At 56.3% G+C, this 26,842-nt stretch overlaps 1 protein-coding gene across 8 annotated transcripts in view; it reads left to right on the top strand.

Annotated features, from left to right (window-relative positions):
* NDRG4 (NDRG family member 4) overlaps nucleotides 1-25,731 on the top strand; it is an 88,031-nt gene extending 62,300 nt beyond the window's left edge. For 7 of the 8 annotated variants that reach the window (XM_073307342.1, XM_073307347.1, XM_073307339.1 and 4 more), the window contains 13 exons: nucleotides 1,804-1,924; nucleotides 2,567-2,629; nucleotides 4,128-4,188; nucleotides 5,318-5,404; nucleotides 7,750-7,806; nucleotides 8,724-8,827; nucleotides 13,111-13,167; nucleotides 13,259-13,310; nucleotides 14,328-14,375; nucleotides 16,241-16,276; nucleotides 16,814-16,865; nucleotides 18,768-18,806; nucleotides 21,148-25,731. In XM_073307342.1, coding sequence (XP_073163443.1) covers nucleotides 1,804-1,924; nucleotides 2,567-2,629; nucleotides 4,128-4,188; nucleotides 5,318-5,404; nucleotides 7,750-7,806; nucleotides 8,724-8,827; nucleotides 13,111-13,167; nucleotides 13,259-13,310; nucleotides 14,328-14,375; nucleotides 16,241-16,276; nucleotides 16,814-16,865; nucleotides 18,768-18,806; nucleotides 21,148-21,302 — 932 coding nt within the window. In that variant the 3' untranslated portion in view covers nucleotides 21,303-25,731. The remainder of the gene's footprint in view (nucleotides 1-1,803; nucleotides 1,925-2,566; nucleotides 2,630-4,127; nucleotides 4,189-5,317; nucleotides 5,405-7,749; nucleotides 7,807-8,723; nucleotides 8,828-13,110; nucleotides 13,168-13,258; nucleotides 13,311-14,327; nucleotides 14,376-16,240; nucleotides 16,277-16,813; nucleotides 16,866-18,767; nucleotides 18,807-21,147) is intronic. The other variant, XM_073307340.1, reaches the window with a different exon arrangement.
* The last annotated feature ends 1,111 nt before the right edge of the window (nucleotides 25,732-26,842 follow it).

The raw sequence follows: 26,842 nt of genomic DNA, 5'->3' as shown, positions 1-26,842 counted from the left end.
GTTCACCATGGAGCTGAGAGGGGAGCATTGATGGGATCCAAAGGGAGCCCTGCCCAGAGAAGGGCGTCCTCTCCTGTCCCCCTTGCTCAGCTGTGACAAGGAGCCCAAGGCTCCTTGGGGGGAGTTCCTAAGTGTTGGGGGGAAGAGTTCCTAAGTGATGGGGGCTTTGGGACCTTCCCGGTGGCATCCCCTCTGGATGGGGCATTCACCGAAGGCCTCCCTGGGTATGAAAGCAGCCCCTGCTCTTTCCCAGAAGCTGGCTGTGGCTGTGCAAAGGGAGGACTGGATGGGAGCAGAATGGATGTCACCTGATTGCAGGCTGGAGGCAAGCTGCTGCTGCAGGAAGGTCACCTTGGAAGCGCTGCAGAGGGGGGAGGGGAACGGCATGCAGGCTGGCCTGCCGGAGAGAGGGGGGATGGTAACCATCTTAACCAGCCCTGGTGAGCTGGGCATTCCCAGGCCAGGTAAGTGAGGCATACAACAGTTAGGGGATGAGAGTTTTGAAAGAGCCCAGGGGGATTAGGAGCACAAATGCAGCCCAATAGCATTTTGGTGGGGCATGTGTGCCTAAGTCACTTAGATGCTTTGGAAAATCCCACGCCACGGGCCCAGTTTCAAAATGTGCTTGCCTGTAGTTAGACACCCAAATGACTAGACAGACCCCACGAAGAGTGGTTTGATTCTCAGTGCCACGCAGCTCTGCAGATGCTCTGAAAATCAGGCCACTGCTGTGGGTGCCTCCGTATGGATGTAGGTGCCTGAAGATGTTGGCCTTTCTGACTTGCCCAAGTCCACACGAGAAGTCAGTGGCAGAGCCTTGAGTAGAAACCTGGAATTCTGACTCTCAGACCTGTGTGCTAACCACTAGACCACATTGTCTCCCCTAGCGATGGGTGAGTAAAGTGTAGCAGGGAAAGCCCATCAGAAAGGATTGGTGTTTGTGGCCAAGAAACACAAGATGTTGAGAAGAGGACAGGCCTGCTTCTGATCTCGTTCACCCCAGGGTGAATCAGGAGTAACGCTCTTGATGTCAGCAGCGTGAGTGTGGGGCAGGTGTGAAAGGCGAGTCAGGGGCAGGTGTGAAAGGCGAGTCAGGCCCATCCAGGAGTCAGATACCTGGGATACCACATCTGCTCTGCACCCCAGAGCCAGGCTAGATATTGAGAGCAGCAGCTGATGGCCAGGATTTCTCTCTCAACGTTTGTCTCTCTATGCATTTGTTTTCTTTAGCCTTCATCTTGATTAAATGTCAGCTTGACAGAATTCCATTTGTATGTTTTTACCATTGCAATAGATCCTGTCGATGTTTATTCTTAACCATTTAAAAACATTTTTCATGATTTACATTGTCACAGTTGCAGGAAATTACGGAGGGATTGGACCATGGGGAGGGGAGGGGGGGTCAGACATAGGGTGACCAGATGTCCCAATTTTATAGGGACAGTCCCGATTTTTGGGTCTTTTCCTTATGTAGACTCCCACCCCCTGTCCCGATTTTTTCACGTTTGCAGTCTGGTCACCCTAGTCAGACAATTAATTACCGTAACACGTCAAAATATACCAAGTGTAAATATCCTGTTCTCAGGCAGCGTTCTTCTTACTTGGCCAGTCTGTAAATTTCTATCAGGATCGATGGAAATATTTTTATTGGTTTGTGTGTGTATGGTGAAATTGACGGTTTACCAGCATTTACTGCTAAAAATCTAATCATTCCATGCCTAATTAAATGGTTGCTGACCTTTTGCCTCTGGTCTTTTTTCCCCTTTGTCCTTTGTCCTCCTTCCTTCCCCCGACCTTGTACAGACAAGCTGTGCTTCAACACATTCTTCAACTTCGAGGACATGCAGGAGATCACCAAGCACTTTGTGGTGTGTCACGTGGATGCACCAGGGCAGCAGGCCGGAGCGTCGCAGTTCCCACAGGGGTAGGTGCCCAAGCCCTCCCAGCCTGTCTGGGATACTGTTCATGGAGGAGCCCAGCTCTTCATGTTCAGGGTCTCTGTCTGATTTCCTGGCTCCTTTCCCTGGTTCAGAAGGTGGGCTCTCCTGCCGGGAACGCCCGGCCTGTACCAGCTGCTAGGAGGCGCTGCAGAGCAACTTGGGACTTGGCCTCCCTCATCCTGGGCCCCGCAGAGCATCCCGTTTCTGAAGGGGAGTCAGGTTCCTCAACCCCTAGAAGGGTCAGGATCATGGGGACTTCCTCCTCCCGAGCACATCAGCACGGCTCCTAGCGTAGCAATAGGGAGGGCGGCTGGAAGGGGCACCAATGGGGTCCCTGGGCATGGCCCACACCCTGTGGGGGGAAATTGGAAGGGGATGGTTGTGTCTGTCCCAGAGGGGGGAAGGGAAGGGCTGTGCCCTGCTCTGGGAGGAGAGGCCAGGTAGTGGGGAGTGGGAGGGGAAGAGCTGTCTCTCCCTGGAGGTAATGCGTGTGCGTAGGTGCCCAGAGCCTCTCCCAGCCCTGGCCTGGGTTCTCCAGGCCCCAAGGCCTGGGCTCCCCCTGTATGAGCACTTTGGGGCCTTGCCCCAACACTCCTTTTCTCACTGTGTGTCCATCCTGCCCCCAGGTACCAGTTTCCATCCATGGACCAGTTGGCTGCCATGCTCCCTAGCGTGGTGCAGCATTTCGGGTAAGTGTTGGGGGCCTGTGACCTAGTGCCATGTGGCCAGCAGGGAGGGGTGGGATGTCAAGAAAAATGCCAAGGGCAGGCAGCGGGCGTAGGGAGGCAGAAACCATGATGTGGCGTTTGGGATGCACAAGCGATGCAGGGTTGGGCCTGGCTGAAAAACAGGGATCGAAGCACCCATGCCTGCAATGCACACTGTTAGTGCCGAGACTGACCTACGAACACCAGGTAACTCGGGGTTCCAGGCCTCACAGCTTGTTCCCTGCTCTCCTGCCTTGTCCACTTGGCTGGCGCTGGAAACAGTTAGCTCTTCGGCCATGGCTCGGTGACCCCCAGTGAGACAGGTCAATCCCCTCCACGCCGTGGGAGAGCCGCGTGGTGCGCAACAGACTCCGCTTGCCACAGAGTCACTGCTTAGACCAGGGTCACAAGAGACTCTCGCCCTTTGTCCCCTGCTCGTGGTTTGTGCCGTCACCTTCGCGGCACGGAATAAGGGAAGCTGCTTTCTCCGTTTCAGGAGCCTAGAAATGCACCCCAGGGCCTGTCCCGTCTGGCCCAGGGGTCTGAATCCAGCCCAAGTCAGTAGTAAGCAGCTGATCGATGCCCTGTGGTGAAAAAGTTGGGAGGTCTCCAGTCCTCACCAAAGCCACCCTGATGTCTGGCTCTAGCTGGCTTCCTTCAGGGCCCCACTCATCAGGGAATACGCCAAGGGGCCTGAACTCCCGTCTCACCGGCAGGTCAGGGCCACGTGTGTGAGGGGGTTAGCATGGCAGTTGGCCAGGTTCCGTGGGTAGCAGTCTTCTAGCCCCGAGGCGCGGTGCCAGCCCCCAGGCTGGATTTCGTGGCTCAGGACGACAGTCTGGTGACAGCCACAGGATGCTCATATTCCCTACCAGTCTGGCCTTGATTTATCAGATGCTGCCCCTAAAGTGAGAGAGGGAAGATGGGGGCAGGTTTACTCACAGAAGAGGAGGAATGTAGTGTACAGCTGTTTCTGGCGGCTTCTAAACCACAGAACATGGTGAGCACTCTTAGAGGGCTCCCGACCTATTTAAAGGGACACTACCCAATTCCTATAGGCTACAAGGAACTCTGTTTGACCAGGACTTGAGAGCCAGGAAAGGAGCCCAGGATGTCAGGGGAGGGAGAGCTCAGTGGTTTGAGCATTCGCCTGCTAAACCCAGGGTTGTGAGTTCAGTCCTTGAGGGGGCCATTTAGGGATCTAGAGCAAACAGTGGGGATTGGTCCTGCTTTGAGCAGTGGGTTGGACTAGATGACCTCCTGAGGTCCTTCCCAACCCTGAGATTCTATGATTTTATGTGGAGACCCAGCCAGGGCCCTGTGGGAAGATCTCCCAGGTACCGCCTCCTCTTGCCTTGGCCCCGTTTCCCTCTCTCTCTGCTGCTCCCTGTGCCCTGCCTAGAGGCTCCTTAAAAAGCCAGACTGGCCTAGCAAGGGCTATTGGGAGCTGCACAGGGACACTTCTGTCTCTGTTTCTCAGGTTCAAGTACGTGATCGGAATCGGCGTGGGAGCAGGAGCCTATGTCCTGGCCAAGTTTGCTGTAAGTGAGCCCTGGCTGGGAGCATTCTGCAGAGTAACCCAGGATCCCATAGAGCAGGGCAGGTGTGACCCACTTCCAAGAGAGGTCACGGGGCAGAGGGAGAGCTGATCTCTCAGGCAGCAAGTCAGGCTGCTCCGTTTGCACCAGCGGGAGCTTTCTCAGGGTGTGGGGCTCATTCCTGGATGGAAGGAGTTGCAGTAATCAAGCCTGAAAGGAGGTCATCAATGTGTGGATCACTGTGGCCATGGCTGTTTCTGATAGGCTGGAATACAACTTCCTGGCCAATCAAAGCAGGTGTATTTTGCCACTGTGGCTATTTGGGTATCCAATAGCATTGAGGAGCCCCCAACAATGTCAGCCCATAGCCTTGGGGTACCAGATTCTCTGAGAAGTCGGGGATCTGAGAGAGGAGACAAGTGCTTCAAAGTGCGTCCCGCATCTGACCAGCCAGAGCTTGGCTTTAGCCAGCTGTTCTTCATCTGGCTGGTGATTTTGGCTGAGCGTTGAGAGAGCTAGGAGATGGTGCTGTTCACGTTTGATGTTTGGGAGCCATAGTCCTGGGCGTATCCTGTAGGCTCTTATGAGTCACATGGACGAGAGGCTTGGACCATCTGGGGCTGCGTCCTGGAGCTGCCTGTGACAGCCCTCTGGGTTCAGGCCGACAGGAAGGGCCTCTGCCATTTCAGGGCAGTTCCTTCTATCCCTGCAGTTCCTTGGTGTAAAGAATGCAGGGAGGTGCACCAGGGTGAACGTGGATGCCCTTCCCTTGTCTGGCGGTAGGGGCAGTTATCCACCAGAGCCATCTCTGGACCATGCCCTGCTCCCAAGCCTGGCTGGGAGGGATCCTGGCAGCCTTGTAGATTCTCCGTGGGCAGAGGTGCAGAGCAGTGGTGTGCAAAGCCTTTACCTCGTTGGCACTGGTTGGCCTGTTTCATGTCGGAAGGTGGTGGGAGGGTCCATCCGAGGACGTGGTCTCCTACCCATCCCTTGCCCCTGGAGAAGTGCGTCACTGTCAGTAAAGGATCTCCACCTATGGTGAATCCACACATCTGCTAACTGCCCCCCCAGCATAGGCCTCTCCTATCGCACCAGTGCCGTGAGCAATAGCCCTGTGTCTGCTTGCCTGCAGCTGATCTTCCCAGATCTGGTGGAAGGGCTCGTCCTGATGAACATCGACCCCAACGGCAAAGGCTGGATTGACTGGGCAGCCACCAAGGTGAGCAGCGTCCACCTCTCAGGCTCCAGCTGGGATGCACTGGGATGAAATCACTTGGAGCGGGCGTAGGCACTGGCAGGGTCTCCTGGGGCACAGGAGAGCCGGGGTTCGGCTGTAATGAATATAAAGGGAACTCGTTAATGAGGCCGCTGGACACAGACAGACCCTGTGGTTCTGTCTGGCTCCCCAGCTTGGAGGCTAACCACAGCCCATGTTGCCTGGTCTCACCACACCGTGTCTTCCTCAGGCATGGCCTTGACTGAGGCCTCTGTGCTTAGGAGAGGAGGGAGCAGGGAAGGAATAACGCGGATTGTTGAGTTTAAAATAGTCTCCTGTGGCCAAATCCTGCCTGAAAATCCACCCATGGAGCTGCCCCGGTAGTGTGCAGGGACTGTGCCTGCTTCCCCTAGGGCAGTGCCCCCCTGGGGGGAGTGTGCGGCAGAACCCAGCCGGCCCTGACTGGGGGCAGGGAGGGAGCGCCACCCAGTCCCGCTCTGGCCCCAGCTCCACTCCGGCCCTGCCCCAGCTGCAGGTCCGGCCTTGGCCTCAGCCACCAGCTGGCCCAGGCCCACTCCCAGCCATAGCTCCCAGCCCTGCTTCTGGCTGCGGCCCCTGGCTCCCAGCCCCAATCGCAGGCCTGCTTCTGGATGCGGCCGCTGGCTCCCAGCCCTGACTGCGGCCCTGCTCCTGGCTGCAGCCCCTGGCTCCCAGCCCCAATCGCAGGCCTGCTTCTGGCTGCGGCCCCTGGCTCCCAGCCCCAATCGCAGGCCTGCTTCTGGCTGCGGCCCCTGGCTCCCAGCCCCAATCGCAGGCCTGCTTCTGGCTGCGGCCCCTGGCTCCCAGCCCCAATCGCAGGCCTGCTTCTGGCTGCGGCCCCTGGCTCCCAGCCCCAATCGCAGGCCTGCTTCTGGCTGCGGCCGCTGGCTCCCAGCCCCAATCGCAGGCCTGCTTCTGGCTGCGGCCGCTGGCTCCCAGCCCCAATCGCAGGCCTGCTTCTGGCTGCGGCCCCTGGCTCCCAGCCCCAATCGCAGGCCTGCTTCTGGCTGCGGCCCCTGGCTCCCAGCCCCAATCGCAGGCCTGCTTCTGGCTGCGGCCCCTGGCTCCCAGCCCCAATCGCAGGCCTGCTTCTGGCTGCGGCCCCTGGCTCCCAGCCCCAATCGCAGGCCTGCTTCTGGCTGCGGCCCCTGGCTCCCAGCCCCAATCGCAGGCCTGCTTCTGGCTGCGGCCCCTGGCTCCCAGCCCCAATCGCAGGCCTGCTTCTGGCTGCGGCCCCTGGCTCCCAGCCCCAATCGCAGGCCTGCTTCTGGCTGCGGCCCCTGGCTCCCAGCCCCAATCGCAGGCCTGCTTCTGGCTGCGGCCCCTGGCTCCCAGCCCCAATCGCAGGCCTGCTTCTGGCTGCGGCCGCTGGCTCCCAGCCCCAATCGCAGGCCTGCTTCTGGCTGCGGCCGCTGGCTCCCAGCCCCAATCGCAGGCCTGCTTCTGGCTGCGGCCGCTGGCTCCCAGCCCCAATCGCAGGCCTGCTTCTGGCTGCGGCCCCTGGCTCCCAGCCCCAATCGCAGGCCTGCTTCTGGCTGCGGCCCCTGGCTCCCAGCCCCAATCGCAGGCCTGCTTCTGGCTGCGGCCCCTGGCTCCCAGCCCCAATCGCAGGCCTGCTTCTGGCTGCGGCCCCTGGCTCCCAGCCCCAATCGCAGGCCTGCTTCTGGCTGCGGCCCCTGGCTCCCAGCCCCAATCGCAGGCCTGCTTCTGGCTGCGGCCCCTGGCTCCCAGCCCTGACTGCGGCCCTGCTCCTGGCCAATGCCCCAGCTGCAGCACTGACCCCACTCCCAACCATAGCCCCTAGCCCTGCCTAGGGCCCCGCTTCTGGCTGTGGCCCCCGACCATGGCTCCTGGGAGGGCATGGACCAGGTAAGGGGGGGACATAGACCAAAAAGTTTGGGGACCACTGCCCTAGGGGTTAAAGAAGTCAGTATCCCCAAGAAGATCAGCCCTCGGGGTACATGGACCTGGGTAGTCCAGGGTGCAGAAGCTCCAGGCATGGGTGATCACCTCACAGGAGATACCATCATCGGGCTCTTCCCTGACCCAGCCCTGGTCTACAGCAGGCTCCCCAGAGACAGGGGATGGTCTCCGACTCCTCTTCTTTTCTTTCTGCTCCGATTGGTCCGAGCCAGAGCAGCTGTTGCTCTTCCCCGCTGGCTCAACAGGTTCTGGGCTCTGGCTCCAGTGACGCCTGCCTGTCTCCAGTTAACGCCGCGAGGAGGGATCCCCTGGCGAAGGTGCAGGGGTGGGAGTGCGTGGTGCCTGGCGCCAGTCAGCGTAACACTTCTAGCGTTCTCTGTCCGCAGCTCTCTGGCCTGACCAGCTCTTTGCCTGACACCGTGTTATCTCACCTGTTCAGCCAGGTAAGGGGGAGAGCACTGGACACGTTCACAGCTGCCCTGCTCAGATCAGACTCTGGTGGAGAAAGGGCCAGTGTACAATCCAGACAGAGGGTCAGCCAGCTACCGGCTGGACTGGATCAGTAACTGGGGCTGCTCTGCTGTCTCCTGGCCATGCTGCTGTATGGAGGAAGAACAGGCCAAGAGATGCCTCCCTCTCTGGTCCTGTCTGTAGCTGGGCTATGCCATGGGGAAGGAGAGCTGGCTTGAGATGCAGGCCCCCAAAGAGAGCGCAGTTGTGAGTGCTTTGCCCGCCTGTGCCCAGGATGTATAGGAGGGGCCCATCGACAACTGGATTTGTAGGGCACAACGTGGGGTGTCTCCCCCAGGATGCAGTGCTGGAGGGCCCCACAGCCCACAGTGATGCATGCTCTGCTCCTCTGGCCAGCACCCCTCTCCCAGACTGCAGCCTCTTCAGCACAAACTAGTTAGCGGGATGGGTCAGAACCAGTCCCTGGGAGCCAGCCCCAACTCTTGGAAAACTGAAGCCAGATCTGACTCCCAGTGTCTCAAGTGGCGTCACCTTTAGAGCAGGCTGAACCCCTGTCCTGGACCCAGGTACTGTGCGATGTTCAGACTCCAGATCCCAGGTCTGCAGCTTCAGTCCCTCTCCTGGTGGCAGCCAGAGGCCAATCTCGGGAGTTCGTTAGGAGCACTCCCCTCCCTCAAATACAGCCCTGCAGGGTGTGAATGCTCTGCGGGCTGAGTGGCTAAGACAGCCCCTGCAGGGTGATCCTGGGGGAAACTGGGTCTTTTTCCTCCGTTGCACTCAGATCAGTCCCCATGCCCCGCTAGCCTGTCCCTCCATAAAACACAAGCCGAGCCCTTCCTCCCTGCCACGGGCCAGCTGATCTCTCGTTTCTCTCGCCCCTGCTGCTCAGGAAGAGCTGGTGAGCAACACGGAGCTGGTGCAGAGCTATCGACAGCAGATCGGGAGTGTGGTGAACCAATACAACTTGCAGCTGTTCTGGAACATGTACAACAGGTAACTGCCCCCCTCACCTCTCCGCATGGCACACGTCTCCACCTGGGGCAGACTGTACCACCCGGGAGGGGTTATCTCTGGCGTCATGGGCTGAAGAGCACAAGGGAGCGGGCACCTTTGGCCAGATGCAGATCCTCTGTGGTGCGGTGGAATCTCTTCCAGCTGGCTGGGGGGTCTGTGCGGCCGCCGTTGGCCTTTCACATGCAGACCCAGCAGAGGGTGGGTGCCTCACGGGGTGACCCTCTTGTGCCTCGTAGCTAATGGCCATTGTTAGCTGGGGCATGGGTGGGGCAGGGTGGCACGGCACCAGTGGGAATGGGAGGGAGATCTCTGCTCCATCTGCCCGGGTGGCAGCTTTTGGAGATGGCAAGCAGCGGAGCTGAGGATGCCCCTGGTGCCACCAAGAGCCCAAGACCATCGGATGCAGTTCATTGGTCGAGGAGCAGGAGACCCCATGCGGGTAGCCATAGAGCCCTGCTGCTTCCGGGCCCCCTGGGGACGAGGTGCAGGAGGCCACCCTCTGAGAGCTGGGGTGGTACGTGTCGTGTTGCCCCCCGTCAGGCTCCAGATCAGGATTCGCACCCAGCACCCTCACAGACACAGGCCTTTGGTGAACGGCAGCCAGAGGCATGGGAAATAGCCCGCAGCATGTCTGGCCTTTCTAGCTTGGCCACCACCCACGGGACCGTGGCCGGAGTGGGGCTCTTTGCCTGTGAGAGGCAGGTCCTGAGCTGGGCACCCCCGTTGCTTAGGGGCTGTTGGGGTGGGAATCAAATTACAGCTGGGTCAAGCACCACCGAAAATCCAGCTTTGACGGGAACAAATGGCGAACGTGGTGCCTGAGGTCCTGCGGGGAGGCTGTCACTGCACTCGTGTGCTTTGGGCAGTGGGGCACACAGATTGGCCGTGCTCCCAGCAGGGGAGTAGTGGGGCATGTGATCCAGCCCTGCTCTGGGCAGGTGGGGTGGCAGGGGTATGGGCTAGCCCCAGTCTGGGAAGGGGAGCAATGGGGCACATGGATAGGTCACACTCTGGCAGGGGACTGGTGAGGTGTGCTGGCTGGCCCCACTCTGGGCAGGGCGGGTAGTTGCGACACCCAGGTAAGCCATGCTCCAGGCAGGGGGTGGTGGGAGGCATGATGCGGACCAGGCCTGCTTCGGGCTAGGGAGTAGTGGGGGCATGTAGGCTGGCCCCTCTCTGGCCTGGGGCCAGTGGGGCACACGGGCCATGCTGCGAGCAGTGGGGCGGTGTGGGCATGTGGGCTGGCCCCTCTCTGGGCAGTGGGACATAGGGGTAGGGTGCAAACAAGAGTGATGGGTTATGGCTGGAATCTACGAGAGCCCATCTAACCAGGAAGAAGAGATGGGTGAGGCTTTTTTTAAACAACTAACAAAATCGTCCAAAGCCCAGAACTTGGTGGTGTTGGGGGACTTCAACTCCCGAGACATCTGTTGGGAAAATAACCCAGCAGGGCACAGATTATCCAACATGTTCTAGGAATGCACCGGAGACCATTTTTTATTTCAGAAGGTGGAGACAGCCACCGGGGGAGAGGCTAATCTAGATTTGATTTTGACAAGTAGGGAGGAACCGGTTAAGAATGGGAAAGTGGAAGGCAACTTGGGTGAAAATGATGGTGAAATGGTAGAGTGCATGATTCTAAGAAATGGTAGGAGGGAAAACAGCCCAATAAAGACAATGGATTTCAAGAAGCGGACTTCAGCAAACTCAGGGAGTAAGATGGCAAGAGCCATGGGAAGCAAGTCGAAAGGGAAAATCAGTTATTGGCAGTTTTTTAAGGAGACATTATTAAGGGCACAAGAGGAAACTATCCCCCTGCATAGAAGAGACGGGAACTCTGGTCAGAGACCACCCTGGCCTAACCAGACCTTCAGTGAGCTGAAACTCAAAAAAGAGTCCTACAAAAAATGGAAACTCTGTCAAATTATGAAGGATGAATACAAACAAACAACAACAAGCATGTAGAGACATCATTAGAAAGGTCAAGGCACAAAACAAGATTAAGCTAGGTGGAGACCTAAAAGGTAACAAGAAAACATTCTACAAATACGTTAGAAGCAAGAGGAAGACCAAGGACAGGGCAGGCCCATTACTCAATGAGGAGGGGAGAGGAACAATAACAGAAAATGTGGAAATAATGAAAGTGCTAAATGCCTTTTTTGTTTGTTTTCACCAAAAAGCGTAGTAGCGATTGGACGTCTAACATAGTTAGTGCCAGTGAAAGTGAAGTAGAATCTGAGGCTAAAATAGGCAAAGAACAAGTTAAAAGTTACTTAGACAAGTTAGATGTCTTCAAGTCACCAGGGCCTGATGAAATGCATCCCAGAATACTCCAGAAGCTGACTGAGGCGATAACTGAGCCATCAGCGATTATCTCCAAAAACTCATGGAAGACGGGAGAGATTCCAGCAGACTGGAAAAGGGCAAATATAGTGCCCACCTATAAAAAGGGGGAATAAGGACAACCTGAGGAATTACAGACCAGTCAGCTTAACTTCTGTACCTGGAAAGATAATGGGACAACTAATCAAGCAATCAATCTGCAAACACCTAGAAGGTGATAAGTTAGTCAGCATGGATTTCTCAAGAACAAATCATGTCAAACCAACATAAATGCTATTTTTGACAGGGTAACAAGCCTTGTGGATGTGGGGGGGGAAGTGGTAAATGTGGTATATCTTGACTTTAGTAAGGCGTTTGATACTGTCTTGCATGACCTTCTCATAAACAAACTAGGGAAATATAACCCAGATGCGCTACTATAAGGTGGATGCAGAACTGGTTGGAAAACCCTTCCCAGAGAGTAGTTATCAGTGGTTCACAGTCAAGTTGGAAGGGCATAACAAGTGGGGTCCCACAGGGATCAGTTCTGGTTCTGTTCAATGATTTAGATAATGGCATTGAGAGAACACTTAAAAAGTTTGGGGCCGATACCAAGATGGGAGGTTGCAAGTGCTTTGGAGGATAGGATTAAAATTCAGAACGATCTGGAGAAACTGGAGAAATGGTCTGAAGTAAACAGGATGAAATTCAATAAGGACAAATGTAAAGTCCTCCACTTAGGAAGGAACAATCGGTTGCACACATTCAAAATGGGAGATGACTGCCTAGGAAGGAATATTGTGAAAAGGGATCTGGGGGTCATAGTGGATCACAAGCTAAATATGAGTCAACAGTGTAACACTGTTGCAAAAAAAGGGAACGTCATTCTGGGATGTATTAGCAGGAGTGTTGTAAGCAAGACACGAGGAGTAATGCTTCCGCTCTACTCCGCTCTGATTAGGCCTCAACTAGAGTATTGTGTCCAGTTCTGGGCGCCACATTTCAGGAAGGATGTGGACAAATTGGAGAAAGTCCAGAGAAGAACAACAAAAATGATGAAAGGTCTAGAAAACATGACCTATGAGGGAAGGTTGAAAGAATTGGGTTTGTTTAGTCTGGAGAAGAGAAGACTGAGAGGGGACATAACAGTTTTCAAGTACATAAAAGGCTGTTACAAGGAGGAGGGAAAAAAAAATTCTTGTTAACCTCTGAGGATAGGACAGGAAGCAATGGGCTTAAATTGCAGCAAGAGAAGTTTAGGTTGGACATTAGGAAAAACTTCCTAACTGTCAGAGTGGTTAAGCACCGGAATAAATTGCCTAGGGAGGTTGTGGAATCTCCATCACTGGAGTTTTTAAGAATTAGACAAACACCTGTCAGGGATGGTCTAGTTATTATGTCGTCCTGCCTTGAGTGCAGGGGACTGGACTAGATGCCCTGCTGAGGTCCCTTCCAGGCCCACACTTCCGTGATTCTGTGCTCTGGGCTGAGGAATGGTGGGGTGTGCGATCCAGCCCTGCTTTGGGCAGGGGGGTGGGCCAAACCGGCCAGGCCCATTCTGGGCAGCGGGAGTCAGGCAAGTGGGTTGGCCCTCCTGCAGGCCTGGGGCCACGTGGGGTACGCATGGTTGCAAGGGTAAGAGGAAGACGGCCAAGTGTCTCATTAACCCCTCTGACACTGGGTTCGGGGAACTTAGTGCTCGTGCCAAGACTTTGCCGTTGTGATATGTGCTGGAGTTCGGAGACCATCACTCCACATTTCCATGGGTTGGGCTGGGTTCTGCTGCCCTCTTGCACCTCCATCCATGACTCTCCCCTGTCTGGATGGAGAGAAGCTTTCAGGCCGGAGAAGCTGCTGGCGTGCTTTGCCTATGGGTATTCTGGAAGGTCTGCGATTTTGCTCTGGGGCACTAACCTCTGGCCCCACTCTCTCCCCCTCAGCCGCAGAGACCTGGACATTAACCGGCCTGGGACTGTCCCCAATGCCAAAACACTTCGGTAAGTCACACACTGGTCCCAGTGGGGCTGAATTGCAACCGGGTGTTAAAGACCAAGCCCCTGACCACTCTCCTCCTCTTGGTGTTTCCAGCTGCCCAGTCATGCTGGTGGTGGGGGACAACGCTCCTGCTGAAGATGGGGTGGTGAGTAAAGGGTTAAACCCCATGCTGCCTACTTCTCCCCCTAGCAGGAGCGGGCATTCCTAGGGCACTGTCATGTCCTGCCCAGACCCTCGGCATCCTGTGCCACTTTCAGGCTGTTCCAATACACCAGCCTTCATGCTAGGGGGATTTAAACCGGCTCCCCAGAGTAAGGCAGGAATCCAGATTCTCTCTCGCTGCTGCACCCCCACTCTCTTTTCTCCATTGAGCGGTTTCTCCTGTCCTCACTCCCTGAGAGTCGGTTTCTTCTCGAGCGGGTTGAAAAACAAAATTTGTTGACATTTTGATTTTCTTTTTCCTTTGCTGTATGTCCCTTTCTTCTCCCTCTCTCTCAGCATGTCTCTCTTTCTCTTCTCCCTGCTCTCCCGGGTTTTTGCAGAACAAATTCCCGTTTTCCACCGGGTTTCTCCTCCAGCACCTCTGCATGCCCCCATCCCTGCCACTTTCCCTTCTCTGCCCCCTGCTCTCTCCCCATTCCGGGCAGACACAGTAAGTCAATCCTTCCCTACGGACACTGGGGGGCCACTGCCCCACCCTGCAGGGCACTTTTTCTCTCCAAGTCCCAGCCTCTGCCTGCATCCCAGATTCACCCCGAGCTGAGCCCCACCTGGCATGGAGCGGATAGTGCATGCTGCAGCCACGGGGCCAAATGAGGAATCCCTCAGCTACTTTCTGGTTCTCTGTGTCTTGCTTTCTTGACCCATAAAGGAGAATTAGCTCTGGGCACATGGAGAGGGAGGCCTGTCTGGGACAGAGTCAGAGGGTGGGGCACCCTTCAATTCATAGATCCCAAGGCCAGAGACCTTCCCCAACGTAATTCCCAGAGCAGATCCTTTAGAAAACCAGCCAATCTTGATTTAAAGTTGCCAGTGCTGGAGACTCCACCACAACCCCTAGTAAATTGTTCCAGTGGTTAAAAACGCATGCCGTGGAGGTGTGGCAGGCATCCCCGGCACACTGCTCTCTGACCATCCTAAACCTCTCTCTTCTCCTTGACAGGTGGAGTGTAACTCCAAGCTGGATCCAGTCACCACCACATTCTTGAAGGTAAGCTGGATCCGCCAGCCACCTCCCACTGCGTGGGGGGCTGGCAGCCAGTCAGGGCTGAGAGTGGTGCAGACTTCTCCCTCAGAGTTCTGCCCATGCCTCTTGGCCCCCCCCGCTATTCCTTTCCCGAATCCCCCCTCCCCCGGCTCTGCCAATGGGGGCCCCTTAATACTGCCCTGGAGTCCTCCCGCTACACCAGCCCTGGTTGCCCCCCAGCTCTGCCAATGGGGGCCCCTTAATCCTGCCTTGGAGTCCTCCCGCTACACCAGCCCTGCCCCCCCCCAGCTCTGCCAATGGGGGCCCCTTAATCCTGCCTTGGAGTCCTCCCGCTACACCAGCCCTGGCCCCCCCACCAGCTCTGCCAATGGGGGCCCCTTAATCCTGCCCTGGAGTCCTCCCGCTACACCAGCCCTGCCCCCCCCAGCTCTGCCAATGGGGGCCCCTTAATCCTGCCCTGGAGTCCTCCCGCTACACCAGCCCTGCCCCCCCAGCTCTGCCAATGGGGGCCCCTTAATCCTGCCCTGGAGTCCTCCCGCTACACCAGCCCTGGCCCCCCCCAGCTCTGCCAATGGGGGCCCCTTAATCCTGCCCTGGAGTCCTCCCGCTACACCAGCCCTGCCCCCCCCCAGCTCTGCCAATGGGGGCCCCTTAATCCTGCCCTGGAGTCCTCCCGCTACACCAGCCCTGGCCCCCCCCAGCTCTGCCAATGGGGGCCCCTTAATCCTGCCCTGGAGTCCTCCCGCTACACCAGCCCTGGCCCCCCCCAGCTCTGCCAATGGGGGCCCCTTAATCCTGCCCTGGAGTCCTCCCGCTACACCAGCCCTGCCCCCCCCCAGCTCTGCCAATGGGGGCCCCTTAATCCTGCCCTGGAGTCCTCCCGCTACACCAGCCCTGGCCCCCCCCAGCTCTGCCAATGGGGGCCCCTTAATCCTGCCCTGGAGTCCTCCCGCTACACCAGCCCTGCCCCCCCCCAGCTCTGCCAATGGGGGCCCCTTAATCCTGCCCTGGAGTCCTCCCGCTACACCAGCCCTGCCCCCCCCCAGCTCTGCCAATGGGGGCCCCTTAATCCTGCCCTGGAGTCCTCCCGCTACACCAGCCCTGCCCCCCCCCAGCTCTGCCAATGGGGGCCCCTTAATCCTGCCCTGGAGTCCTCCCGCTACACCAGCCCTGCCCCCCCCCAGCTCTGCCAATGGGGGCCCCTTAATCCTGCCCTGGAGTCCTCCCGCTACACCAGTCCTGCCCCCCCTCAGCTCTGCCAATGGGGGCCCCTTAATCCTGCCCTGGAGTCCTCCCGCTACACCAGCCCTGCCCCCCCCCAGCTCTGTTCAAACCCCTGAGTCCCGCCCTGCAGTCCCCCTGCTACACCAGCCCTGGAGCCCCCCATCTCTGCCAACACCCCTCGATCCTGCATTGCAGCTCCGCGCTCCTCCCACCCCCCACCGTTATGCCAAACCTCTCCTGCACGCTCCTCCCCCAACAGCTCTGCTAGCTTAGACTCGGGTAGTAGGAATTGCTAGCTGTCCCTCCATGGGCAGGGCTGGCCTCTCCCAGGAGTGGCCTGCAATAAATGGCCCGCGCCGTGTCCCTGTGGCCTGTCCCCCGCCCGCAGGTGACCAGGGGCGTTCCAGCAGGGAAAGGGCTCTTTGGGCACCCCCACCACTCCTGAGCGCCCATGTCCACCTTGCTGGATTCCCCCTGCGCAGCCAGCTGGGCTGAGGTGCTGGCAGGTTGGAAGAGGGTCCCTGCAGACTGCCCCAGCAGCCACCGAAATGTCCATGCAGCAGGTGGGCTGGGCTCTGAGCCAGGGCGCCGGTAGAGTTGTCCCCAGGGCCCTCCACTAACAGAGTCCTGTTTTTCCCCTCCAGATGGCCGACTCTGGGGGGCTCCCACAAGTCACACAGGTGAGTCCTCCAGCCCCCCACCCTGGCTCTTTCTCTTCCCTTCCCCCATCCCGGTCCTCAGCTCCACGCCACCCTGGCTCTGTGCTGGAGCAGCAGGCAGAGGTGTGTCTGCGTGTGGCTGGAGGGGGCGGTGGGATCCCTGCCCCAGGGGCTCGGTGAGCTGCCCCCGCTGCTCTGCCCAGGCCCTGCGGAGGCCCCCACTCTGCTCCGCTCCCATGGGGGCTTGGGGTGGCCCCTGGCCCTGTCTAATAGTGGGGGAGGGGCATGTGCAGAGTCCACCTGGCTGCTTTGCTACAGTCAGGCCAGCCCCGGGGGCGGGGGCATCACCGCTGCCCAGGAGAGGGGGAAATCCACCCCCCCAGTCTCCTCATAGCCTGGGAAGGGGCTGCCGGGGATGGGGTCTCTTGGCCTCTTGGGTTTGGTGAGGGAGGGCAGCAGTCTGTGTCCCAGCAGCCCCTCCCTGCTGAGCGAGCCAGCAGCAGCCAGCATCTCCTCCCGCCCTTTCAGCCTTGTTTTTCCTCTCTTCCCCTCCAACAGCCTGGAAAACTGACCGAAGCCTTTAAGTACTTCCTGCAAGGGATGGGTTACAGTAAGTGCAGGTGCCAGGTGTGTGTGGGTGTGAGTGTGGATATGGCTGGGGGGACAGGTGTGTGTAGGGTGGTGGGAATGTGCCCTACACATGCGGGGGTGTGTGTGTGTGTGTGTAAATGTTCGTGCATGCAGGTGTGTAGGTAGGCGTGTATCCATGCCGGTGCGTGAAGTTGTCTTTCGCACGGCACTGTGTGTGTGTAAGGGCACAGGTTGGGTGGATGGGCACATGCCCACCGGGGCGTGGTGGGGTACCCATCTCTGCGACTCAGCCTGGCACGGTGCAGTGCCCGGAGCCCCCGGCATGCCAGCGCTCTGCCCCCATGGCACTGTGCTGACAGCACGGTCCCCCCTGCCCTGCCTGTGTAGTCACTGCCCGTGGTGTGAGCATGTGCCCTGGGCCAGAAGCCCCTGCCAGGCCCCTGGGCCCAGGGAACCCAGGAGGGGGAGAACCGAGTTGGTTTTCGGCACTCAGGAGGTGCGTGTGAAAACCACAGATCAGTGAGACAACCTGGCTGCCTCCCCACGGGCTCTCTGGGCTCCATGCTCAGTCCCTGCTCTTTGCAGATTAATTAGCGTGGCTCAGCTCTGCAGGGACAGAGGCGGCAGGTTGCCCCTTGGAGGGAGGCAGGCGGAGAGCCCTTGGCCCTTAAAAAGCCAGTCCCAGCCCAAGGTGCCTGGTCTCCCTGGGTGCTGAGCACCCACTGGCTGGTGGGAGCTGCGGGCACTTCAGGATCAGGCCCCACAGCAAAGGCCATCTGAACTTCCTTGCAAAGCAGTGCGCACAGTGTGGGAATGCGGCGAGGGGGCCTGCCCAGCCCCCCCCTCGCCATCAACACTGCTGCCACCTTCGAGCAGGACGAAGGGGCCTGTGCACAGGGGAAGGGCAGGGCCCGGCCTGGCACTGGGAGGTGTCCGAGCCAGCTCTGATTCCACAGTGGGGGAATGGAGGGGGATGGGACTGAGCTGAGATTCCCCTGACCCCTCTGCTCTCTCAGGCCTTGGCTGCTCTGGGGTCTCCAGGGGGTGGCCAGGAACCAGCATCGCTTCATTAGACCCGTGCGGTCCCGTTGATGGTTCTGTGAGACGGGCAGAGAGGTGGGGGGCGAGCGTTGTCCGATCACATTGCGACTTGACTTGCCTTGTACAGATCACTGGGCTAGCCCCCAGGAGAGAGTGAGTGTGTGTGAGTATAGATAGGGGGTGTAATTGTGGGAGTGTATAGACGGGGGATAGGTGTGTTTGTGGGGAGGTATAGACAGAGTGTGTGTGTGTCTGTGTAGACTGGGGGGGTAGAGATGGGGTGTGGGGGGGTGGAGACGGAGGTGTGGGTGTGTAGATGGGGTGTGTGGAGACTCTGTGTGTGTGTGAGGATAGAGACAGGGTGTGTGTTTGTGTAGACTCTGGGTGGGTGGGTGCGTAGAGACAGGGTCTGTGTGTGTAGACGGGGTGTGTGTGTAGATGGGGGGTGTGGGGGGGCGTATAGATGGGGGTGTGTGTGTAGACAGGGGTGTGTGTGTGTCTGTGTAGACTCTGGGTGGGTGGGTGCGTAGAGACAGGGTCTGTGTGTGTAGACGGGGTGTGTGTGTAGACAGGGGTGTGTGTGTGTGTGTGTAGATGGGGGGGTGTGGGGGCGTATAGATGGGGGGGCGTGTAGACGGGGTGTGTGTGTAGACGGGTGTGTGTGTGTGTGTAGATGGGGGGTGTGGGGGGGGCGTATAGATGGGGGGGGTGTAATCCTTCCTGCCATCTGTCTCTCTCCCTCCCACTCTCTCCGTTTTGTGGTTGCCATCCCAGTTGTTTGGTTTTTGGGGCAGATCGAATGCTGACGCTCTCTTTCTCTCCCAACGTCTCTTGTCTCCCCGCCCCCTCCCACCCCCCTTGCTCTCTGTCTCTCCCTTAGTTGCATACTTGAAGGATCGGAGGCTGAGTGGAGGAGCAGGTACCCCCGTCACTGCTGCTCACCCTCCTCCCCATCCGCTGCATGCACCCCCGTCCCCCAACTCCATATGCATTGCTGCGGGGGGGGGGGCTGAGTTCCAGTGCCCACCCCCAGCCCCGCCCTCTCCAGGAGAGGAGCGGTGGCAGAAAGAGGCTTCCCAGAGTGAAAAAGTCTCCGGCAAGCTGTGAAAGAGGCCAAGTCAGGGATGGGGACGGGACTAGGCTTCGGGTGCAGGAGAGGCGGGGGAATAGCTGCTTGGGGCAGGCAGGGTGGGGAGCACCCTCCCTGCTTGGAATCCGACCCCTTGGGATCTCTACCCGCAGCTGGGCATCGGCATCCTCCACTCCTGCTGTTGGCCGCCAGTGAGTGGCTGGTGCTGCGGTGGCACCTTGTGCCGCTGGGTGCTCTGTTCGCCGGGGCTAGCGGCCAGCTGTGGATTGTGCGTGTTGGTGGTGAGGATGGGAGTGTGGCTGGGACAGCTCAGGGCTGCTACATGTTTCCCCTGCTGGGTACCAGCTGCTCTGCGGCCCCCACCTAGGTTGGAGAAGCAGCCTGGCTCTAGGGGTGCCAGGGCTGCTGCCCCTCACTTTCGAGAGCCCCTTGCTTGCCTACCCGACACCCGCCCTGAGCTGCTTGGAAAGGCTGGAGAGGTGTTAGTGGGGAGGGGAGGGGACGATTCCTGTGGCCTGGGACCATTCCTGTGCCACTTCTCCATCCCCTCCCAGGGAGGCAGGAGAAGGCTGCTTCACCTGGGACCCCAAACCAGGGAGGAGACCCCTTGGCTGCTCTAAAGGCCGGGACTGGAGCAGCGAATCACCGAACCATAACTAGTTCTCGGATGATCTCCTCCCCCGGCTCTGCTGCACTGAATTGGGTCTTTTGCCTCCTGGCTCCTCTGGGGCCCAGGACGCCGGCTCAGCTGCTGCAGGGGGTCCTGCCTCCTATTTCAGGGAAGATTTAGGGATGTCCTGTCCTGGCAAAGTGCATTCAGAGCCCACCGGATGGTGCGCTGGGGACTGCGGAAACACCACCATGAGAATAATTAGCTGCTCTTCTTGGCCGCACATGTAGGGTCTTTTCAAACCTGATGCAGATGGGAATCCCAGGGCAGCATCACGGCATAAGAGTGCCGGTCAGATGTTGGGGGAGCGGTGGGCTTACAGCTTCCCCCGTGGGGTTGTGACTCTGAAATCCAGCAGTGGGCTAGTGCATGAGAGCCCAAGAGAGACCAGCCTACTTTCGTGGCCCCCAGGTGTAGACGAACAGCACAAGTGGGTGAATGTGGCTTCCATCCCACTTTGGCTCTTACTGCCACATCCCTTGGGAATAAGCCGCATTCACAAAATGTAGCTGGACTAGTTCATTGCTGCTGGGGGGTGTCTCCTTCCTGACCTCTGCTCTGGGGGGAGTTCTAGTAGCAGTGGTGTGTCCCAGTCTCACAGGATGGGGACGGGAAGGATCCCATTTCCCATGTCCATTTAGCACAGAATAGTCTCCCCTATTCTACCCTCTCCGTAGGGAGCAGCTCCAAGGCAGTGTTCCCCTCCCCCAGTGTCAGGCAGAACCCCCAGGGTCCCCATTGTGGATAATACGCCCTATTATCCACAATGGGGATAATATTGCCCCGCACAGTGATTGAAAAGCTGTGTGGAACAGTGCAGGAGGCTGAGACCCCATTGCTTTAGCCCATGTATTTAAGGCACAAGACACGTCACCACCCCTTGTGCATTGCACTAGGAGGGGTATGTTTCACAGATCATCATGAGTGCACGATGGCATGCCAGCATTCTTGTGCGTGGGGATTTTCATGGCCATATCAGATGCTCTGTGTGCACAGACCAGCTAGCATACCAGTTGGGTGTTAAGGCCCAGATCCTCAAAGTCTTTAGAACACCTGACCGCCCGAAGGGGCAAAATATCACACGTTAAAACCTCCGCCTGCAAACTCCCACCGGGACTTGCTGGAGGCTGGGGAGCAGCCCTTCCAATAGTCTGTTCCCACACAGTCTAGAGTGCACCGCTCCAAAGGTATCTGGGCTTAGCAGCAGGAGTCTCCCCACCTCCCACTCCATCCCAGTGACAGATGGATTAATGGACCCCTGCTGCCCTCCATCCTAGGCCGGTAGCAGCTCATCTCTTGTAACACCGCATGCTTCAAGCTTGAGCAGTTGGAAGCTGGCATCTCAGTATGCAGAGGCTGGGAGAATGGCGCTTCACTCGATGGGCTGGAGAGCCCGTTACTTCACCAATGTTGGCTTTGCTTGTGTGTCGTGTCTGCCTGAGTCCTCCTTGCAGGCCCCGGGTGCAATCCCTAACCCCATCTTTTTCTCCCTCCTCCCAGTGCCCTCAGCCAGCATGACCCGCCTGGCCCGCTCCCGCACTGCCTCCCTCACCAGCGCCAGCTCGGTGGACGGCAGCCGCCCTCGGGCCTGCACCCACTCGGAAAGCAGCGAGGCCATGGGGCAGATCAACCACACCATGGAGGTTTCGTGCTGAGGTTTCTGGTCCCTCCACCGTCTCCTCCTCCTCCTCCTCTTCCTCCTCCGCTGGAGACATTTAGCATCGTTCTGCATCGAGTCACCATCCAAACGGCCATCCTGTGCGGCTTCCAACCGTTACCGTGTTGGGGTTTCGTTTTCTTTCTCGTTGGGGTTTTTTTTCCTTTTAATATTACATAAAAAAGGGGAGTGGGGAAACACCATTGTAAGACCGACGGTTCAATCCACCTCTAGCTATAGCTGCAGCTTTGAATTAGTGACGTTATCTTGTTGTCAGTAGAGCCGTAACAAGTCTCTCCACTGGTCAGGTCCGCAGGTTTCTGCCGTGCAGTTGGTTCGGAGAGGCTCCTGAGACAAGCCCTTGGCAGAGGCAATGGGTGTTGGCTCCGCCCAGCCACTTCGGTAGCTTGTTAGCCAAAGGCTTGGTTTCCTCAGGTCACCCGTGGGAAGTGTCAGCGAATTGGCCAACGGCAGGAAAACTCAAGCAAGCACGTAATGTCCATAGTCACCGAAGGGTTCACCACAATTCTTTCACGTGAGGTGGGGTGTTCATAACCATCTGGGTTTGTTTGTTTGTTTAAATAAACTGCTAAGAGTTAAATGTCGCATGGGCCCCCCCCCTTCCAGTGATCGCCACCGTCCTTTTTTCTCCGATTGACCTGCCCCTGGGGGAATTGAACCTAGGACCCCAAGAGCTAAAAGCATGAGTCCCTACCACTTGAGCTAAAAAGACCACCCCAGTTAGCCACAGTACACTCCTACCCTGCTATAAATGGTTCGGCCACTAGAGGGGGGACAAAGACCCACACAGCATTTACACGGGTTAAACACTCTATGGTGTTGAGTGTCACTGGGTAGCCGTACCCAGGGTCGGGTCCATGCATCCTTGGGATAATATGGGAGATGGGGAGGAAGAAACAAAAAAGGGCTTGAGAAATCCTGGTTTTAAAACGTTGCTGCCCACTGGGATTTAATCCCGGTCACGCTGAACTCTAAGCATTTGCCTAGCCATGGAAAGAGCAATCCGAAAGGTAGCTTCTCTGCAGAATGGCTCCCTGGGACCTTCCTTCCTAGCCCTCTGGCCTGTCCGTCCAAAACAGGAAGTAGAATTGTTTTAAGGCAGGAAGTGACGTGTCATGAGGACTGGGCATTAGCCCCTCCCCTACAAGACAACATCACCCAAATGCCACAGGGGTGAGAGCTGTAAAACCATATAATAAAAATAACCATGCCCCAAGAAATACCTACACTAAATGAGACCTAGTGATCTCTGCCCTTTCTGGTTCCAATAAAGCGCGCAAGTCACAGGATCTTAAATTTGCCCCAGACGCATTTAGAAACAATAGTCGCGCATGAGCCAGTGCTATAAACTAAGCTCCCAGGTGCTCCATGGCAGTAAGGAGCCCTGGGGTTCCTGTGCGTGTGTGTTCGTGATTCGTGCACACACGCAATTATTTTTTGCAAGAAGGACAATCAACGACAGTAACCAAAACCAGACTAAACTCCTCCGCGGTCTCTGCACCTCCCCCTCCCTTCCACACCGATCCAAGAGTCACAAGGGAAAAGCTCCGTCCTGGCTCATGGCAGTGCTGCCAGGGGCAGGATGTTGGGGCTAGAGGATGGAGGAAATTTATGCAGCGGCAGGTGGTGGCAATGTCCGTGACAGGGCTGCTGGCTGTGCAGGTGTCTTTCTCCCTCCCTTAATGTGAGGCCTGTTTCTGCTCTCCAGAAAGGCTGTTAGAAGCAAACACTCCAGGAACTTATAAGGAGCGTCCAAAGGCCCACGGGGCAGCTGCTATTGTTCTGTTGCTGTTTTGTGCTCTGTTGGTGGACAACTGTAGTATTTACAGGCCATGTGCTGGGGATAGCCTGCCCAAGGGACAAAAGCAGTGCTTAATTTGTGCCAGAGCTCGCCAGGGCTGATCCCCAGCACCTCCAGGCTTGGCAGTTCAGAGCCCCGGCACTTCTGGGCTTGCCGCCTCCGATATGAAAGTAAAAACATTGCTTGAGCACTGGTACCTCTTTCATCACAAATTGAGCACTGGACAAAAGTATCTTCGGTTGTTTGTACAGCACCTACCACAACTGGGCTAAGTTCTAGCGAATGGGTGATGCATCTTTGCGTGATTGGGACGTGACTTCATTGGGTGTTGTGTGCGTACCACAAGCAGGCGGCATGGACTCCAGAAATGTCTCTCTCCCTCTGACTGTGTGTCCAGTACTAGCTGAATTAAGTCTGTAATTTGTCCCAGTCTATTCTGTTTACTGTTAGTCTATGTGAATTGGGCTTTGAACTTTGCATCCTATGCCCACTGCTAGGCAGGTGTGAGGCCTTGTTTCTTGGCTTTGTGCCAGTGTTTCTGTGGTTGGCGCAGTGGAATCAGGGCAAGTGGGTACCACCTTTCACAGGGATATTTTAGTCTGTGCCAGTCAAGAGTTTTGCTCCCCAGATTCTGGTGGGAATCCCATTGGAAACCCCCAGAGCCAACACCTCTCCCCCCACGCCCCATTCTCATTGTCTCAGACACATTTGTCGCTTGGCGTACCGTGCTGAGTGTCTGTCTAGGGCTTGGTTCTTCCTCAGTGTTGTGGCTCGATCCATTTTGAGTTGGTGAAGTTCCTACGTGTCTGTGATCCGTCCTGAGGATCTGGGGCTGAGTGTGGTTTGGGTCTGGTGTTTCGGGCACAGGATGAGAATTTGTATTGTAACAAATCCATGTCTCTGTGCTGCATGGCTGCTCAGAATGTCCTGGTGACAGCGGGGAACTGAACACAGATCCTCTTGTTCCAAAAGCCCAGCCCTACCCACTTGAGCTAAAGGAGAATCTCTGTGAGCTGTTAGCAGTACAGGACCCATGACATGCAGCTGAGCATTTCTGATTCCATCTGGTAAATGGCTTGTTAGCCAGTTTGTTCCAGGGTTTACTAGTTGGTGCGTTGGGAGTGGAAATTTCCCTAGTCTCACCTGTCAATGGGATTCCCTTGGTTGTCAGCGCCTTGTATGCAGAGGGTGAGGAGTGCTTGGGAGGGCATCTGGGGTAAGGGGAGCTATGTTATCATGTACTTTGTATGAAAGGGCTTCCTAAACTTCATGTTAGCCCCTCAGGGTCACCTGGCTCTGGGGCTCTGCCCCCAAAACCCCATCACAGCATAAGCTGGAGACAGCCAGCATTTGCAATTCCTCTGCATGGTTATAGAACTGTTCCTTTTTCACCAGTCCTGGGGGGCAGGGAGAGAAACAAGAGCTGACCTTACACATTCCCGGGATTAGCCACCATCTCCTTCCACCATGTCCCAGGCAAAAGTGAGTCGCCAAGGGAGGCCACAAACCAGTGGGCCCAAGCATGAGCCACGGCCACATGGGAGTGCCATATTTTCTCTGTTAGGATGAGAACCCTCCCCTTCCTGTTGTATTGCCCTTGGGCCAGGGAGGGGGGAAATGGACCATAAGATGAAGTCAAAGGGACTACCGAAGACCATGAGGAACACAACCAGTGGCATTCTGTGCCATTTCAGCTGGTGAATGCCAGCTCACTGCAGAGCCAGTTACTAAGCTACTGAGCATTCACCATCTCAGATGCTGGGTCTCCAGTCCCTTTGATCCACCCAACTTCCATTCTGGTCCTTTGTGACCACACAGTCCCTACAGGGCTCCTCAGCTGCCTGGCTTGCCACTCTAGGTGCTGGAGGGAACAAATCCAAAGCTGATCATACTAGCAACAAGAAGAAATTCTATTAGAGATATAAAGAGAGACAGCATTAAACATCCCGTGGTGTTCCAGACACACTGTCTCTATGCTGTCGAGGAGAGTGTGCGTCTCTCACCTCTGCTTACCATACGGATAAATACAGAACACACACGCCACACACAAGCATACTGCCTTTAAATGGTATGACATTACCACAAGCATTCTAGAAACTCTCTGTTGTGTATTAGTTTGTCCCAGACTCTGTTTTTCCGTGTGCTTCCTTCTGAACATTAAATGTGAATGTTTGAAAGCTAGTAGGAATTCTTTTTACTGTAGATACTGCTGCAATTTTTCTTGGTTTTTTTAGTGTGTCCTTTCAGATAATATATATATAAATACCTATACATAATATATATATTGGATTTTCCCCCCTATTTCTTTCGTTCTTGTAGCAACTGGTAACAAATGTGTGGTTTTAACATTTAAGGTGTTCTGGCTGTAATTTTGTTCTGGGTTTGTTTTTGAGTTTTTTCTTTTTTCCTGGTTAAGGTGGAATTTAATGGATTTCAGACTTCTGTATGAGGTGAATCCTCATAGTTGTGTGCATTCAGATGGTCGATGCTCAGAAAGTTGCATCGATGCCATGGTATTTACAGACGACTACGAAAATGTAAAATGGAACAAAAAATGGTTGATGTAGAAAATTGTGTCGAAAATTAATAAAGACATTAAGAAGAACCTAGCAGACTCTCCTGCTTCTGTATCTATCAATATTATGTATATCTTTGTGTGTGTGTGTGTGTGGGGGGGGGTACTAACCTTCCCCCAGGGACCAAAATGCGGTGGGGGGGGGTGATTACTGGAGGGCAGGTAAACCACTCTGGTGAAGTCTCTAGACTGGTCAGACTGGATTCAAGAGGCCCAAGAGACAAAGAAAGAAAGAGCTTGTGGCATTTCTCTAACATATGGCTTAATCCTGGTTCCATGGAAATCAATGGCGCTGAATTCTCAGCAGCAGAATCCGGCCCTTCACAGGCATGTTGGGTTGGGAAGCGAAAGGAGGGAAAACGCATCCTGTTCCCTGTGTATCTCCCCAACCAAACTGGCAATGAGTTTGGCTAGGAGCCCTTCAGAGCAAACAGCGAACCTTGTTCTCTTCTGTCTGCCCTAGGGGGATCCCTTCAGAGCGCTTTGGGGAGTGGTCTAATCATCAACTTCCCTCTAAAAGGGCTTGATCAGAATAAGGCTTGTCTTTTAGCAACATGTACGCTATAAAAGCGGGAGTTTGGGGCGCGTGTTGTAAGGGATTGAATGGGATTGGGAACCTTGATCTCAGTAGCCTTATTGTACTGTACCCTTTTGTGATGGGGTTTGTGGATCTTCCAGCTCCCGCGTCAGATTGAAAGGCTAGGGCAGAGACTGGTAGGACAGTTCTTAGGTATGTATATTCCTTATGGATGGCCCAGGAGCTACTTCCTCCTACTGTCACTAGAAGACTGAGTTCGTGTCTGACTTTCAGCCTTCTGTAGTAGGTCCTCCACCTGACACCTCCCAAGGAATGTCGGCCGGTAGAGGAAGGATGGGCCAGTGGTTAGGGTGCCACACTGGGATTTTGCAGTTCTCTCCTCCACAGGCTTCCTCAAAACCCCTGCTCAGCTCCTATCTAACCCTGCAGGTGCCTACATTTCTGCCAGTGGGCATGCGCAAAGCCACCTAACTCCTGCCACTGCTGAATTGCTCTGGTAGGATTCACAAACTAGGCATTCCCCTGCCTATTTCACCTGCAGGCCCGACCTTGTAGGCATTCTCAGAGGCTCCCTTTAAAGCCATTAATGACACCAACATCCCA

Source organism: Lepidochelys kempii, chromosome 12 (assembly GCF_965140265.1).
Source record: "Lepidochelys kempii isolate rLepKem1 chromosome 12, rLepKem1.hap2, whole genome shotgun sequence".
Taxonomy (NCBI): Eukaryota; Metazoa; Chordata; order Testudines; family Cheloniidae; genus Lepidochelys; species Lepidochelys kempii.
Note: the sequence above shows the minus strand (reverse complement) of the source record. Positions and strands in the feature narration are given on the sequence as shown.